Genomic DNA, 17,336 nt, shown 5'->3' on the forward strand with positions numbered 1-17,336 from the left:
AGAATGTTTTTCCCTAGCATTTATTCAATGATTGAATTTTACTGTATTTACATTTTGTCTGTGAAATTACCTGCCTGATATCATACCCGTGGCACTTATGAAGTGATGTGATGCATTTTGGGGAGTAGACTTGTTAATTTGTACGGGAAGTGCAAATGAGAAAACACATATTTTGCACTTCTTATGAGAGCAGAGGAATTGAAAAATTGTTGAACCGTATTGGATATTAAAACAGCGGGAAAAGAATACTGTGAAATTGCAGCAGGAATGTGACCACAGAAGTGTTCCTCTTGCTAGCTCACACAAAGGCAAGCTTACTTCGGAGTTTGAGTAATGGTGTTGAAATCGATGAGAATCTGGTGGACGAATGGATGCTTCCAGAAAACAAGGAGCTGTTCCTCAATAACTACAACAAGGAACTGAAGGTCCTGAATGGTAAGTTTGATCATCCCAGTGAATGGAAATCAATTGATTCCTCAATTGCATCTTTCCCTTAACCCACACTTGCGGTAAAGCTGTTGTGGATTTGCCATGTTGATGTGTAAATATGGGCAAGAATTGGGAAGATGCAATGTGTTACTTTACTTTAATGTTCAGCGAATAGTCTCACTCAGATAAGAAAGGAAGGTTTCAGGTTCCCCTTCCTGATGGGTAAGGCTGTTCACTGGCATTGTGATTGGCATGATTGACATCCCTCCATCTGTGAGGGATGATGGGAATGCAGCCTTGGAATCTGGTGAGGTCTGATGAGATCACCTGCGGCACTTCCTCAGATGGCGGAACAAGCCCATTCTGGAAAGGTAAAGTCTGCCGTAAGTGCCACACGTGAAGTTGTCCGCTTGCTGGTGGTGAGGGATGGCGCTTTGTTTGCCGGACTGGTGTCTGCTTTAGAGCTTCTGAAAAGCACATGACTTCATGGTGGTGAGTTCCTGCCCACAGCTGGTGTCACCAATTTCATCGATCGTCAGCTAGAGTTCCCACTTGTTGTGATCGATGTTGAGGGCTTTCATGTCTCTTCTGATGACTTGAATCATAGCTTTGGACATCCTGCTGGTCTCTTGGCACAGGATAACTCCCAGTGCAACATATCCTCAGGGATGTAATCTTCTTCCTCCCTGTGTGCATACGCAAGCCAGCAAAGCCTTCTTTGCTGGATTAGCGCTGGCATGCTTGGCATGTTTGCACGAGAAACAACAATATCATTGACGATTTTGTCTTGCCATGTGTTGCCCGGACTGTACATTAATAAAATTCAACCATTTGGAAAATAAATTTGGGAACTTTTGAAACTGGCTGTTGGGTCAAAACTATGTACAGTATTCATCTCCTTATTAAGGAGGGATGTAAATGCAAGAAGGTTTACCAGACTGGGTGGGTTGTCTTATGAGGAAAGGTTGGATAGGTTGGGCTTGTATCTGATTTTAAAAGAGAACTAGAGATCTTGACTGAAATACACAAGATCCTGCGGGATCTTAACAGGGTGGATGTGGAAAGAATGTTTCCTCTTGTGGAGAATCTAGAACTAGGGGGTCACTGTTTAAAAAAGAGGTCACATAGTTAAGACAGTGATGAGGATAATTTTTTTCTCTGAGGCTAATGAATCTTTGGAACTCTCTTCTTCAAAAGGCAATGGAAGTAGAGTCTTTGAATATTTTTAAATCTGATAGATTCTTGATTAACAAGGGGGTGAAAGGTTATGGGGGATAGGCAGGAATGTGGGGCTGAAGTTACAATCAGATCAGCCATGATCTTATTGAACAGCAGGGCAGGCTCGAGGGGCTGAGTGGCCTACTCCTTATTCATATGTTCAATAATATCAGTGGCAAAGGCACTGAAAATTGACCCCAAGCATATCTAATCAGTACTCTTCCATTTACTTTGGCTTCTCCTTTCATTTGATGGGTGCCCTACGCTATGTACTTTGGTTCCAATCTCTGACTTCTCTTCAAAAGGAAAACTGGTGTATAATAACTCCAGGAGTCGGTTATATAGGAACAGTGCTTTTATTGCACAAAATAAAGTAAAGCAAAAACCACCAGCCTGTGGCGAACACAACAGGTCCCAATGGGGACAACCAATAATGGATCCACTCAGGGGCCTGCTTTACACAGGGCTCGGTATAAGAGCTCTACCTGGTGTGTTCATTGCCAGTCCCCAGGGAGCTCGTATTCAACGGGTCTTTCAGGGAGGCCGATCGGTGATTTCCCCATGCACGTCATGCGGGTTGCAACACAGTGCAATAGAATAATGTTCCTCCTTCGAGTTCAGTGAGGAGGATCTTACACTGAGCAAATCAGAAAACCAAAGGAAGCAGGAAACGGAGGATTAATCACTTGGGGTCCTGATGTTATTAAGTGTTACAGGATAATGAGAATCACTACCAAAAAGTTTTACCTTTGCCTTCACTTCAAAAACCTCTCTTTGCAGACCTCAGTTTACCAGAAAACAAACCTTTGCCGAAAAAGACAAGTGGGCCAGTGAAGAAGTAAGTGGAAAATAATATCCAGTGCCAAAAAAGACCACCCAAGGATAATTCATTCATCTTTGATTATTCATTTCACAGGTTCATTTAAAGTCAGTAATAATTTACTGTTGTTATAATAATGAACATTACTGTATCAGGGTACAGTACACTGAGGTTGTAACCCTCTGCACTATCAAAAGAGTTCAACGGGAGAGATATTTAACAGACAGCTAATTCTAAATCCCCATTTTACACTATAACCCTCAGTCAAAATCACGCCCATTCTTTATGTAAAGCTTTGACTACAGTTTTCCCTCTGGCCACTTCTGCTTGTTTTGCAAATTGGATTTCATCCCTGTTCCTGTTTTTGATTAGCATTCCAAATCTAATCTTCCATTCACTATCTCACTCAGCTGACATTGTGTTTGTAGATGTTAGTCATTGGGAAAGGGGACCACAGTGCTGTAGAACTTGGGCAGTATTATGGGAGATGGCTCACATACCTTGGAGAGAATGCATACTGAACTCCATGTTTCTTGGGCGAAATTTTCCCCACAAAATTCAAAGTGTCACGAAAGTCTGAAAACTGGAGTGCTTCACTAAGCTAAATGAACCTGGATTACTATGTCACTAATAAAGTTATAATAATTTTATTAATATTTAAATTAGCCTCATGCCTCAGGGTGGCACGGTGGCACAATGGTTAGCACTGCTTCCTCACAGTGCCAGGGACCGGTGAACATGCACGGTGGCACAATGGTTAGCACTGCTGTTTCACAGTGCCAGGGACCTGGGTTCGATTCCCGGCTTGGGTGACTGTCTATGTGGAGTTTTCATGTTCTCCCTGTGTCTGCGTGGGTTTCCCTGTGTATTCCCGTTTCCTCCCACAGTCCAAAAGACGTGCCGGTTAGGTGCATTGGCCATGCTAAATTCTCCCTCAGTGTACCCGAACAGGCGCCGGAGTGTGGCGGCTGGGGGATTTTCACAGTAACTTCATTGCAGTGTTAATGTAAGCCTACTTGTGACAATAAATAAACTTTAACTTTCTTGAGCACGAGGCTGATGACGCCAGGCAAAATGGGCCTGGGAGGATCGCGAACAGTCTGATGTCGGACACGACTGGCGTTTTTAGTCTCCCCGTCAAATTTTCCACCCCGCTACGCTAATGGATCAGTGCAGTGGAGCGGAAAGATCACACCCCATGTTGCCGTAGATCGTATCACTTGGGCAATCAGTTATTCCTGCTAAGAAAAAAACAATTGGTTGGCAAATAGAGGGACATTTTAGAAAAAGAATTGTTTAACAGTACTCTACCTGAGTTAATTTATTACATAAGTGAAAAATGCTCTGTTGGCTTTCAAACTATTTTGAAATAAATTTGGGGCACTTGAGTATTGAGTAATTTTGAGTGTCTCTAGTTTCTCATGAAACATTCTTTATTGATCCATTTACAGCTCTCTGGATATTTCTTCAGCGCACTGGCTCAAGACAAATAGTTTGATTGCGAAGAGACTTACCATAATGGATGCACTTGCACCAACTGCTGTTGCTCAAACTGCAAAGTATGTTCCAGTCTTAGACAAGCATATCATGTCCAAAGTGTTTGATGAGGTGAGAACTCTCTTTTCCCATTTACATGGAATTTCCGGATGATTGTGGAAAATATGGAGATTATATTCTCGATATGTAATGCCCTTAACTACGTTGGGATTGTGGGTTTTAACAGAAATTAAAAGACTTGGTTTGCACAGGTCGATTCAAAGTAACACCCAACTGGTTTTATTGAAGAGCTGCTCTTTTCTCTGCATCAGAAAACTGAAAGTAACACAGCAGCCTGAGTACGCACCCTAATGACGTCGTCATCAAGTCATGTGATTTGCTCTTAAAGCCACCGTGCAACCCTTTCAAATATATAACAATATATTTGATCTCTTGGGGTGTTCCTCCTGCACTTTCCAGCTTCTCGCAACTGGATTGGATACTCAGTTGCTAAAATGAATTTACCCTGCTTATTGTTTTGGGAACGGTGTTCAGATACATTGACCGAAATTTTACGTCCTCGTTTGCGGCTGGCATTTTCTGGTGCCGCTGACAGTGAATGGAGTTTGAGCTCGAATGCCAAATATTCTGCTCGCAACGGGTCTGGCCACAGACGAGACCAGAGAATCCCGTCCACGATAAGCGGAAGTGATTAAATAAGTAGAGGCAATTATTACTGAGAAATGTTCAGTAGATGGGAAGCTGCTTATAATTAATAACCTTTGAGGGGAGGCCCGGTGGCACAGTGGTTAGCACTGCTGCCTCTCAGCACCAGGGATACGGGTTCGATTCCTGGCTTGGGTCATTGTCTGTGCGGAGTCTACACATTCTCCCCGTGTTTGCATGGATTTCCTCTGACTTCCTCCCACAGTCCGAAAGATGTGCTGGTTAGGTGCATTGGCCATGCTAAATTCTCCCTCAGTGTACCCAAACAGGCGCTGGAGTGTGGCGACTAGTGGATTTTCACAGTAACTTCATTGCAGTGTTAAGGTAAGCCTACTTGTGACACTGATAAATAATAAAAAAAAAATAAAGGGCAGATTATCAGAAAAAGAACAGAAGAAGTGACTGGCTTTAAATGTGCATCTGTAACAAGATGTTTGATGTTTAGTGTGTGAAGACCAAGGTCTCTAATGCTAGCTACAAAACTGTATGTGAGTGTGTGGATTCAAATTGTTTTTTAGTAGGTTGTGGGCCTCGATGATCTGGAAAATCCACCCTCTAAGGTTGCTCGTTCCATCTTGGAAGTTGCTAATATTATTGATTGAGGCTATTAGTGTGTCATTCCTGAACACGTATTTGATACCACTCTGTATTAAAAACACATAATGATAAAATCAAAGTCTGACTACGCTACAAGAACAGATATCATCACCCCTTCACCACCAGATAGCGGCTGAAGTCCAATAATTATATGCTCTTGGGTTAGACTTGAAGCTAAAACTCAAGTGCACAGTTTATTCGTGATTAGTGCTGAGATATAAAATGACTATTCTCTTGTCTGCTTGTTATTTCCAAGACATCACAGTCGAGATTCGAATATGTTATTCCCTGGCAGTAACTGATCATAGAATAGAATCCCCAGCGGAGGATTCGACCCATCGAGCCTGCATCGACAACAATCCCACCCAGGCCCCACCCCCGCATATTCACCCCACTAGACAGTTAGGGGCAGTCAAACATGGCCAATCCACCTAACCCCCACATTTTTGGACTGTGGGAGGAAACCAGAGCGCCCAGAGGAAACCCACACAGACACGGGGAGAACATGCAGACTCCACACAGACGATGACCCAAGGTTAGAATTGAGCCCGGGTTCCATGGCGCTGTGAGGCAGCAGTGCTAACCACCGTGCCACCATGCCGCTGATGTATTACCAGTCTGTGGTGCACCAAGTTCCGAACCCGACTTCATTATAATTATCCTTCAATTTCTTTTTCAGTTTTTCCTTCTTTTGGGCTTCCTCACCTGTCCTTTTCCCTCTCTGGCTCATCTTGTCATTTTCCCATGCTTCCTGTGCCATTGCTATCTATGTCCCTATTGCCTGACAGAGAGAGAGAGAAAAACAAACTGTCTCTTTTTTCTTAACGTACTGCGATCTCTTTCTCACAATCGTACATCTTTCTACCCATTTGTCTCTTCTGGTGATTGACCTCAGCACTGTTAATTGGGGTAAGCTGATAAAACCTGTCTACTCGCCAGATGTTTCTGCAGAGACCTCAGTGTTGTGTATGTCCCTGCAGATGATGGAGATGCAGGGTTGGAAACCAGGAAAGGTGGGAAGTTCCAATGGAGTAAAAGATTTAATCACTCCTTTACACTCCAATCGGACAGACTGAAAAACCATCTTTTTGCCCCCCAACACCATAAATTCCACACCATTACGTCTGATTCCATCCCTCCTCCCAGCCACTTACACCAGACTGTTCACCAGTTTCTCCAGCCAATATGCTGATTCATCCCATAAATTGTCAAAAGATGGCTACTTCTCTCTGTATTAACGTCCACCTTGCCTCAGTCCATCTGCTGTTGAAACTCTCATCTGTACCTTCGTCATCTCCAAACTTTACTATTCCGTTGGCAGGTCACCCACCATCCTGAATTTCTTCCCGATTTCACCTCACCCGACCTCTGTGACCTCCACTAACTGGGAAGTCGGTTCGGCTCAGTTGGCTGGATAGCTGGTTAGTGATGCGGAGTGATGCGGGTTCAATTCTTGTACTGGCTGAGGTTATTCGTGAAGGCCTCGCCTTGAGGTGTGATGATCCTCAGATTAAATCACCACCAGTCAGCTCCACCCTTCAAAGGGGAGAGCAGCCTATGGTCATCTGGGACTATGGCGACTTTACTTGCTTTTACCTCTGTAACCTCCTTCAGCTGTAACACCCTCCGGAACTCTCTGTTCTTCCAACTCTGACTCTTGTACACACCCCCACTATTTGGAGTCAGCTTCAGCTGTTAGCTAAGGATGGCATGGACGAGTTGGGCTGAAGGGCCTGTTTCCATGCTGTAAACCAAAAAAAAAGTTTAGTCCGTATGCTTCCTTTCTCCTTAAACTACTCTACCTCTGTTACCACATTTAAAACCTTTGTAAAAATAAAACCTATCTCAGTCTAAGCTATTAGTCACACCTCCTAATGCTTCTTTGGCTCAGCATCAATTATTTGTCATATTTAGCCTCTGTGGAGCACCTGGATACTTCTTGAACATTAAAAGGCAGCATGGTGACACAGTGGTTAGAGCTGCTGCCTCACAATGCCAGGGACCCGAGTTCAATTCTGGCCCTGGGTTACTGTGTGTGTGGAGTCTGCATGTTTCCCTGTGTCTGCGTGGGTTTCCTCCGGGTGCTCCAGTTTCCTTCCACAATCCAAAGATGTGCAGGTCCGGTGGATTGACCATACTAAATTGCTCCTTAGTGTCCAATGATGTGTAGGTTAGGGGGATTAGTGAGGTAAATATGTGGGGTTACAGAGATACATAGAGGCTCGGTAAGATGCTCTGTTGGAAAGGCGGTGTAGACTTGATAGACCGAATCCTTCTGCAGTGTAGATTCTGTGAGTAAATGAAGCATTGAATTTAAGGTAGCAGTTTCGTTATGAATATAATGAAAGCACAGAGGGAGTTAAAGAAGGTTTGCAACCAGCCTCCCTTAGACTTGGGGCTAATTGCATCTGCCTTTGTTATGTCTTTTCACCCTCTCATTCACTGAGGCAGACGCACAACCCAAGAAACAGCAGAGAGAACAGCATGCGGTGGAAGCTAATTTTAAAGAGGTCTGCTAGAGCCAACACTGTAACATATGCTCCTTGTGTGAATGTATCTATGGAATAACAGCCTGCCATGGGGCCAGAGTGAACCAGCAACTCTGAGCGCCGTCTAGTGTTAGTCATGTCCATATTCGCAAGCACCCAGAAGAGCAGTGGACACCTGGGAGGATGGATACAACCACCTGGAGCGGGTTGTACTGGGTGAGTCTCTAGTGCATAGCATAGTCAGGAGGAGCAAGCAATGGTGCCAAAAGAGGTGGTAGGGACAGGCTGGCTGGATGGACACATGGGGAGCCATTAGTGATAACACTTTGTCAACTGCGCCAGGGTGGTGAAATTTGACAAGTTGCTCTGTGGGTGTGGAACATGTTCTTTGTGCTCAGCAGTGGAAAACAAATTGAACCCAAACTCTTCGGGAGCAAAGGAGAACAAAGCAAGTCATTAAACCAGCTTTTCATTATTAAGGTGAATGAATACATCGTTATATATGAATGTACAAATGGGAAATTTCGAAGATGCTCTAAAAGCAGCATTGCAGAGGAAAAGTCTTTTACTCCTTAAAATACATTAAAGTTTATTTATTAGTCACAGGTAAGGCTTACATTAACACTGCAATGAAGTTACTGTGAAAGTCACCTAGTTGCCACACTACGGTGCCTATTTGGGCACACTGATGGAGAATTTATCATGGCCAATGCACCTAACCAACACGTCTTTCAGACTGTGGGAAGATACCGGAGCACCCGGAGGAAACCCACGCAGACATGGGGAGAACGTGCAAACTCCACACAGACAGTGAGCCAAGCCAGGAATCAAACCCAGGTCCCTGGCACTGTGAGGCAGTAGTGCTAACCACTGTGCCACCATGCCGCCCTGCTAATGGCAATCTTTTTGATGGAAGAAGGCATGAAGTGGAGAAGAATAACTTTATTAGCAGCATTATAAATGTGGCTTTTTTATTTACATTACCAACAAAGTTCTTCTATGTTCTTTTTGATGCATTTAAGGTTTGATAGGGAATTTCAACAATAAAGGAATCTTAACTTAAAATTCTTCAAATTTTAAAAGCATTTGCTTGATTTTACAGTCGGTTCTGGTTTCATCATTTTCTCTGCATTTATGTTATTCAAACATACAGTCAGAATGAGCGGGCCTGTTTTCAGTGGGCAGGGATAGCAGTGGGGGACGGAGAATCAAGGGTGAGCCCCAAAACAGCTTTCACGCTGGTGGGATTTGCCCGCTCAATTGTCCCCACCCCCACTAAGTTATAATAGGGTTCCTGCCATGAAAGATGGTCATGTACTGGCGGTATCCTGGCACTGTCCCACCACTGTTGAGGCAATGCCAGGGGTCGGTGTCAGTTGGAGTTTCCTTGCTTTGCTTTTTCAGTTCGGGGTGCCCTTTAAAAACACCCAGCTCAATCTGTCAGAAGTTTGCAGATGACACGAAGATTGGTGGAGTTGCTGATAATACCGAGGATTGTCAGAGGATGCAACGGGATATAGATAGATTGGAGACTTGGGCGCAGAAATGGCAGATGGAGTTTAACCTGGACAAATGTAAGGTGATGCATTTTGGAGGATCAAATTTAGGTGTGAATTATACTGTAAATGGCAGAACTCTTAGGAACATTAACATACAGAGGGATCTGGGCGTGCAGGTCCACAGTTCCCTAAAAGTGGCAACATAGGTGGCCAAGGTGATTTAGAAAGCATATGGCGTGCTTGCCTTCATCAGCCAGGGCATTGAGTACAAGAGTTAGGAATCAATGTTGCAGCTAAATAAAATCTTGGTTAAGCCACATTTGGGGTATTACAATTCTGGTCACCACACTAGCAGTAGGACGTGGAAGCTTTGGAGAGAGTGCAAAGAAGGTTCACCAGGATGTTGCCTGGTCTCGAGGATGTTGGCTATGAGGAGAGGTTGAATAAACTAGGATTGTTTTCACTGGAATGACGGAGGCTGAGGGGAGGCCTGATAGAGGTCTACAAAATTATGAGGGCATAGAAGGGTGGATAGTCAGAGGCTTTTTCCCAGGGTGGAAATGTCAATTACAAGGGGGCACAGGTTCAAGGTGAGAGGGGGAAAGTTTAAGGGAGTTGTGCGGGGGACATTTTTCACACAGAGTGTTGGGTGCCTGGAACACACTACCAGAGGAGGTGATGGAAGCAGGCACATTAGCAACATTTAAGAGGCATTTGAATGGGCACATGAATAGGGAGGGAATAGAGGGATACGGGCCATGTAAGGGCAGAGGTTTTTTTTTGTTTAGTTAGGGCATCATGATCGGTACAGGCTTGGAGGGCCGAAGGGGCTGTTCCTGTGCTGTACTCTTGTTTGTTCTTTGTTCTATCCAGTCTCTCTTCATAGCTGAAACCCTCCAGTCCAGGCAACATCCTGGTGAATCCCCTTTGCAACCCTCCAGTGCAATCACTTCCTTCCATAGTGTGGTGAGCAGAACTGCACACTGTACTCTAGCTATGGCTTAACCAGCGTTTTATAGAGCTCCATCAGAGTCTCCCTGCTCTTTTATTCAATGCCTTGGTGAATAAAGGCAAGTAGCTCACACGTCATCTTATAAGATTTTAGTTTTTTGCCTACCTGCATTGCTTAGAAGAGTGGGTAAAACTATAAACGTGAATAAGATCGAAGATCGTGTACATGTGGGCTAAAATGAGTAAAGTCACAACAAATATAAATTCAGGCCTGTGGCTGAAGTAAACAGTGATCGAGAAAAGTTATTTTCAGAATTTTGACCATGAGTTTCACCACAGGAGATGTACATTTAAAGGGCAGGAAAAAACCAATGGGTGAAAGAAGCAGTGTCTTCTGAGCTGACCTTTCTCTGTCGATATTACTTTTGAAATAATCCATTTTACCTCGATATATTTCAGTCTGAAATGCGTTCTGTTTTAATTCAGGTGTTACCATTGGCTCATGTGAGCAACAGCAAGAAGCAGATTACACTGATTAATCCATTGGGTGTGGATCTGGAAAACTACAAACGCAGGCTCTTTCAAGCTATCCAGTCCTACGAAAAGTAAGCAGCCAGTCGCTGAGATGTTAGTATTTCCATAAATTAGCAACAAAATGTGGGATAAAATGTAGCATAAAATGGCATCGTGGCACATTGGTTAGCACTGCTGCTTCACAGCGCCAGGGACCCGGGTTCGATTCTGGCCTTGGGTAACTGTGTGGTGTTTGCACATTCTCCCCGTATCTGCGTGGGTTTCCTCCAAGTGCTCCGGTTTCCTCCCACACTCCAAAGATGTACAGGTTAGGTGGATTGGCCATGATCAATACCCCCAAGTGTGCAAAGATGTGTAGGTTAGATGGATTAACCATGGTAAATGCACAGGGTTAGGGGGATAGGGCGGGGCAGGGGGAGGTGGGTCTGGGTAAGATGCTCTGTAGGAGAGTCTGTGCAGACGCAATGGACCAACTGGCCTCCTTCTGCACTGTAGGGATTCGATGGTTCTATCTAACTATTCAGCTTAAGGTGCTCACTGTTCCTGTGGTCCTTTTCACAGGAGCAGATCTGACATTGTTCTACCATGTCACTTGTTCTGTTCTTTATTGAATCAACAACCAATCCAATTCTTTAACTTCTTCAACTTCCATCAGCAGTTATAATTACAAAGTGGGAATCTGTCATTGAAAATGAAGAGGTTATTCCTATTGTACCTTTAACCCTGGGCTTTGTCAGTTTATCATCAGAACTCTGCTTTTTCTCACTTCATTTCTTTGTGTCAAATAGGTGAAGGAATTTGGTTCTTTTATTCAAGTTGCTGCGGTTTATTTTTATGTGGGAATTGGATTGGATTTCCTTTGCCTTGTTTCATAGCTCTGTGGGTTTAAAATAACCTTGATTGCTCTCTCTGAATCCCTTTCACCATCCTTTCTTGCATTATTTTGGTCCCACTTGTACACAAGATATGAAGGGCGGGATTCCCCGATTTCGCCTGTGATCATGCCGCTGCCAGCCGGAATGGAGAATCTGGCGTTCCAACCAAAACTCCATTCACTTTCAGCGGCACCCGAGAATCCCAGCTGCCAAGGAGGACGGAGATTTTCGGTGTGTTTGTTGAAGCAGTAAGATTGAAACGTGACAAATTCCGTGCTTGGGTGGCACAGTGGCACAGTGGTTAGCACTGCTGTCTCACAGTGCCAGGGACCTGGGTTCGATTCCCGGCTTTGGGCCACTGTCTGTGTGGAGTCTGCATGTTCTCCTCCTGTCTGCGTGGGGGTGCTCCGGTTTCCTCCCACAGTTCAAAGATGTGCGAGTTAGGTTGATTGGCCATGCTAAATTGATCCTTAGTGTCAGGGGGACTAACTAGGGTAAATGAGTGGGGCTACGGCTATAGGGACTGGGTGGGATTGTGATCGGAGCAGACTCAATGGGCCAAATGGCCTCCCTCTGCGCTATCGGGTTTCTATGTTCTGTGCTTTTTCTATGAACATTATGCCATGCCGAAACTCCCACAGTTGACCCTCATTTATTATGCTCATCAGGCATCTGGCTTGCTGCTGTGAACACATTAAAAGATGGAGGATTAGAAAATGTGGCGCGTAATCAACCCGTAATTGGCTGCAATTCTGATTTAAAGGGATTGTAATAGTTTACAGCCTTTCTGAAGGCTGCGTGGAGCAAAAGTAATGTTTGTATAAGAAAATCAATGTGAAATCAGTAAAGCAGATTGTGGGGCGAGTGACGGAACAATGGAACACACAAATCCCATTTGCTAGCTGATGAAATGGGGGTGCCGCTGCTTGGGTTGGGTGTTGGGCTTGGCAGGGTATTTTGCCTGGAAAATGGTGTCAAACATTACCAGCCTACGTTTTCACATACTAGTCGGGAGTGGATCTGGGAGAAGGTTCGGACCTCAACAAAGCCACGTAAGCTACAGCTACCCAACAGTGCTGTTTACCAAATCGATGGCAAAGCATGTCTGATACCAAGTTGCAGCAACATTTACAAGCCCGTTTATCTCTTTGGTTGCTTCCCAAGCATACCTGTACTCCAGTAGGTCACAGGTGAGATTCTCCAGCCTCTCAGCCGTGTGTTTCCTGCCGGCGGGAGGTGGCGCGTTGTTTGCTAGTGGCAGGATTCTCTGGTCCCACTGCTGTCAATGGGAATTCCCAATGGCGTCACTCCAAGCCGCCGGGAAACCCACGGATGGGATGTGCTGCTGGCGGGACTGGAGAATCCCACCGGCGTGAGTGGGCCAGAGAATTCCGGCCCACATGTCGAAGGTGCAACTTCCCAAACTTGCCATATGCATGTGATCTGAAGGGCATCAGGGGTGGGACGGTGGTTGGTACTACTGTCTCATAGTGCCAGGGTTCGATTACCGGCTTGGGTGACTGTCTGTGTGGAGTTTGCACATTATCCCCGTGTCTGCGTGGGTTTCCTCCAGGTGCTCCGGTTTCCTCCCACAGTCCATAACAAATATGAGCGGGTGAGGTTGATTGGCTATGGTAAATTGTTTCTTAATGTCAGGGCGATTTACAGGGGTTACGGGGATAGGGCCTGGGTGAGATTGTTGTCGGTGCATGCTCGATGGGCTGAATGGTCTCCTATATAAAATCATTGCACCACCACCTAGCTGTGTGACAAATGGTCACTAAAATATTCATTAGATGCATTTTCCCTGGAGAAAAGAAGAATGAAGGCATTTGTTTCTCAAATTTACAAAATGGACAGATGAAGTTGATATAAGCAGCCTACTTTCTTTTGACAGCGAGTATATGCCTAGTGGGTACGCTAGTATAAATAAACTCCCTCAGAAAATGATGAAAGCATTGAGGGTGTCAGCAGCTTGTAGAGAGAGCAGCCAAGTTCCAGTTTCAGGTCCGAACCCTTCGTCAGAATCTTTTTACAAAGGAATTTGAATGAATCAGCCACACTTGAATGTACAGTACGTGTGAGAGGCCTTTGGTCCTCTTTTAGACCTGACCTGACAGTGATCGGACTGATCCTCTCAGTGACCTGACACAACCCTTTGAAAATCCTTCTGGCTCCCCTCTGCTTGTGGAGATGCCGGCGTTGGACTGGGGTAAGCACAGTAAGAAGTCTCACAACACCAGGTTAAAGTCCAACAGGTTTATTTGGGAGCAAGAGCCACTAGCTTTATTTGATTATTTTGTGTCTTTATATGCCCTGTTTGTGAACAGGACTCCCACTTACCTGACGAAGGAGCAGCGCTCCGAAAGCTAGTGGCTTTTGCTGCCAAATAAACCTGTTGGACTTCAGCCTGGTGTTGTGAGACTTCTTACTGTGTTCCCCTCTGCTGGCCAGCAACCTTCCGAGCCTTGCCTGGCATGAGGTGTTCCCAACTCCCCGACCCACAAAGCATTCACTTTTTGTCAGGCCCCACCTATTGGTCTCGATTACACACTCGAGACCTCGGCTTTAAGTTCCAATCCCCTGAATGTTTCTTTGCCCGTCCACCCACTTTCCAGGCCCAAGTCAGCCAGCTCATGTAGTCCTTGGGCCATCTACATCTAATCTGTCTGGTCTGCTTAATGATGTGGAGCGTAGCAGGTTCAGCAGGAGCAGAAGGAGGTGGAAGTGAACTCTCCTGCAATGATTTGGAGAAAATTGATGGGAGTCGGGTGGGGAAGAATGTGGGAATGCTGGGATTGCAGCGGATGTTGAGCTAAGTGGAGGGTAATAGGGGAAATATAAGCTAGGGGGCTCAGCTTGAGAGGTTGGCCGGAATTCTCCGACCCTGCCCGCAGCTGAGGTTCTCCAGTCCCCCTGTGGTGAATGGAGATTTGGCTGAATGGCAGTGGTAGCGGGACATGTGAGACCGGAGAATTCCGGCTGTTATCAGAATTTTCTCTGCATGGCAACCGGATGATGCTGGCAGTGCTCACCTGTTTTACCGGCACTTCTCCCCTACCCCGTAAGGCCGGTCAGTTTGTCTGGATGTCTTCCTGCTGCCTGGTGGAAATATGATGTCCCTTCTTGTGCTGAACTTTTCCAGTCAGAACAGAGAGGGAATTGGGCGCTCAGACAGATCTCTGTTCAGAGCAGCGGGACTGGAGAATCCCAGCTGTGGGTGAAGTCAGAGAATTCCAGCCATTATCTCCAATGCAGTGTCAGAAAACTGAAGATCCTTTCAGCTTCTCCTCTATTAGGCATCATCAGCCGTCTTCAGTTGTTTGCAGATTAAAGTGCGCCTCCCCTTTAAAACGTGCAGGTTGCCTTTAGATAGCTCCAGCTGCCAGCGACACCCTGATGGCCATTAATATAGTGAATAGTACTGGCAGTCCGCTTGTTGTACATTCATCAAGAAGACCAATTTGGGGCCTTAGTTGTGTCCATGTGATAGGGTGCACACTTGTGAAAACAGGCTTAAACCAACTTACACTCCTAGGTGTCCAAATGCTACAGCAACACACGAATATCTTGTGGCGGCACAGTGGTTAGCAATGCTGTTTCACAGCACCAGGGACCCGCGTTCGATTCCTGGCTTGGGTCACTGTGTGTGGAGTTTGCACATTCTCCCTGTGTCTGTGTGGTTTTCCTCCAGATGCTCCGGTTCCCTCCCATAGTCCAAAGATGTGCAGGTTAGGTGGATTGGCCATGCTAAATACATGGGGATAGGGCCGGGGTGGGATTGTGGTTGGTGCAGACTTGATGGACTAAATGGTCACCTTCTGCACTGTAGGATTCTATTATGTGAATTCTGTATTATACTTATGTATGATTCATCTAGAACTATCAGTATCTATTTGTTTCTGTACTATTAGTAAAATAAAATCTAAAAATACCTAAATTAAACATAAGGGAACATTTTATTAAAGGTTTAATAATGAAAGCAAGCACAGAGTTCCCACTACATTATCATAGAATCATAGAACCCGTACAGTGCAGAAGGAGGCCATTTGGCCCAGCAAGCCTGCACCGACCACAATCCCACCCAGGCCCTATCCCCACAACCCTATATATTTACCCAGCTAATCCCCCTGACACTAAGGGGCAATTTAACATGGCCAATCAACCTAACCTGCACATCTTTGGAGCAAGGGGTCAAAGTGCTTTGAGAAAGACAATGGTTGAAACTTGCAGTTTCAACAGAATGGGGAGGAGGCCTGGGTGGGTTTTTTAACAGGTAACCAATTTGCTCCCTCACTTTGTTGCAACCCCATCAAAGTTTCACCTGATCTTTATCTTCTTTTGAGTGTAGGCACTATTCACAATGATAGTTCTGTACATGCTGGGTGATGCGCGATTAAATCACTCGGGAGGCTGGATCGTACCCGGGAAATAAAGGCTTTTATTAGTAACAAGAATAGAGCATACTGCATAACAATACAATCCCAGACTAAAGGGTCACCAGGCAGTGCAGTGACCTTTATACTCCTACAGGTAGGCGGAGCCAACCGGAGTGTACCACAGAACAATACCAACAGGTAGAACACCCCAACCCTAACCCCAACAGTGACAACAGTAACATATGTACAAGTACCCATAGAGCTAACCATCTATGGTTCACCACACTGGGGTTCAAGCATTTATCTTGTAAATAACTCACTGGTGACTGTACTGGTGAGTTTTGCATTACATTCACATCTGGTATACATTGACATCTGAACACTGGCATTGTATTTACCGACAACTTATATAACACCTTACAGCATCATTAGCTGTTAAAACAATTTAAATTAATGTTACAGAGTCCTCTATTATGTTTGCAAGCTATTTCACATTGGACTTCTGTTAGAGGGAATGAACAAACTGAGGCTTCAGAGGCCATGTAGAACTTCAACAAAAACGGCTTTATTCAACATGCATGAGGGAGAGCAGAACTCGTGGCTGTAATTCCAGCTTGCTTCTGAGCTACTCTGCTAATCATCGGTTCTTACACATTCTTATACCCCTTCCTTTACATTTACATTAGGTCATCATATTGTTAATTTGAATTGGTTACAGTTCTGTTTTTGATCACATTGCACGGATCCATTGTCCAGTGTGCTTTAGTTTTAATCATTTTCTGGACATCTCCTGTAAACCTGTTTACAATATCAAAGCGTTGTGTTTGTCAAACCGATTTTGATGGTGTGTTAATTGTCCCCCATCTCCCTGATACTTGATTAGTTTTCCAGAGGCACAAAATTCCTCTAGACATTGTGGATCTTGATAAGATATTGATTTTCTTATTGTTCCTGTAACCTCGGAAAGACCTCACCCAGGATGTGACTGTGTTAGTGCTGTCTGGGATGTGGTAATTTGTTGTGTCTACCCACAGTGAGTGTGAATAATACGGTCAGGCTGTCCGTTTAACCCTTTCCATTCATTCCCCTCCTGCTGCAGCCCACATCCCCTGGGTTTGTCCTATCACAACTTCTATCAATGTCACTTGTTCATCTGAATGTAAAAACATGCTACCTTGGTTGACTTTGATTAATCTTTTAAATAATACAAACTAATGTTTCCAAATTCATCATTAGTTAAGAATTTTCAACTTTGTTTTGCAAGGCGTCTAAATTTTGTTGTGTGGAGAGCATTATCTCAAGAGGAACGAGATAAGTAAGTAACAACATTCTTTATAAATCAA

At 44.8% G+C, this 17,336-nt stretch overlaps 1 protein-coding gene across 1 annotated transcript in view; it reads left to right on the forward strand.

Moving 5' to 3' along the window:
• The window catches only part of LOC144499475 (von Willebrand factor A domain-containing protein 3B-like), a 207,827-nt gene that overhangs the window by 162,245 nt on the left and 28,246 nt on the right, over positions 1-17,336 (forward strand). Inside the window, exons 19-23 of the mRNA XM_078221465.1 lie at positions 298-435; positions 2,428-2,485; positions 3,919-4,075; positions 10,692-10,810; positions 17,258-17,308. Of these exons, the coding sequence (XP_078077591.1) occupies positions 298-435; positions 2,428-2,485; positions 3,919-4,075; positions 10,692-10,810; positions 17,258-17,308 (523 nt within the window). The remainder of the gene's footprint in view (positions 1-297; positions 436-2,427; positions 2,486-3,918; positions 4,076-10,691; positions 10,811-17,257; positions 17,309-17,336) is intronic.

The sequence above is a fragment of the Mustelus asterias genome, chromosome 10 (genome assembly GCF_964213995.1).
Source record: "Mustelus asterias chromosome 10, sMusAst1.hap1.1, whole genome shotgun sequence".
Lineage (NCBI taxonomy): Eukaryota > Metazoa > Chordata > Chondrichthyes > Carcharhiniformes > Triakidae > Mustelus > Mustelus asterias.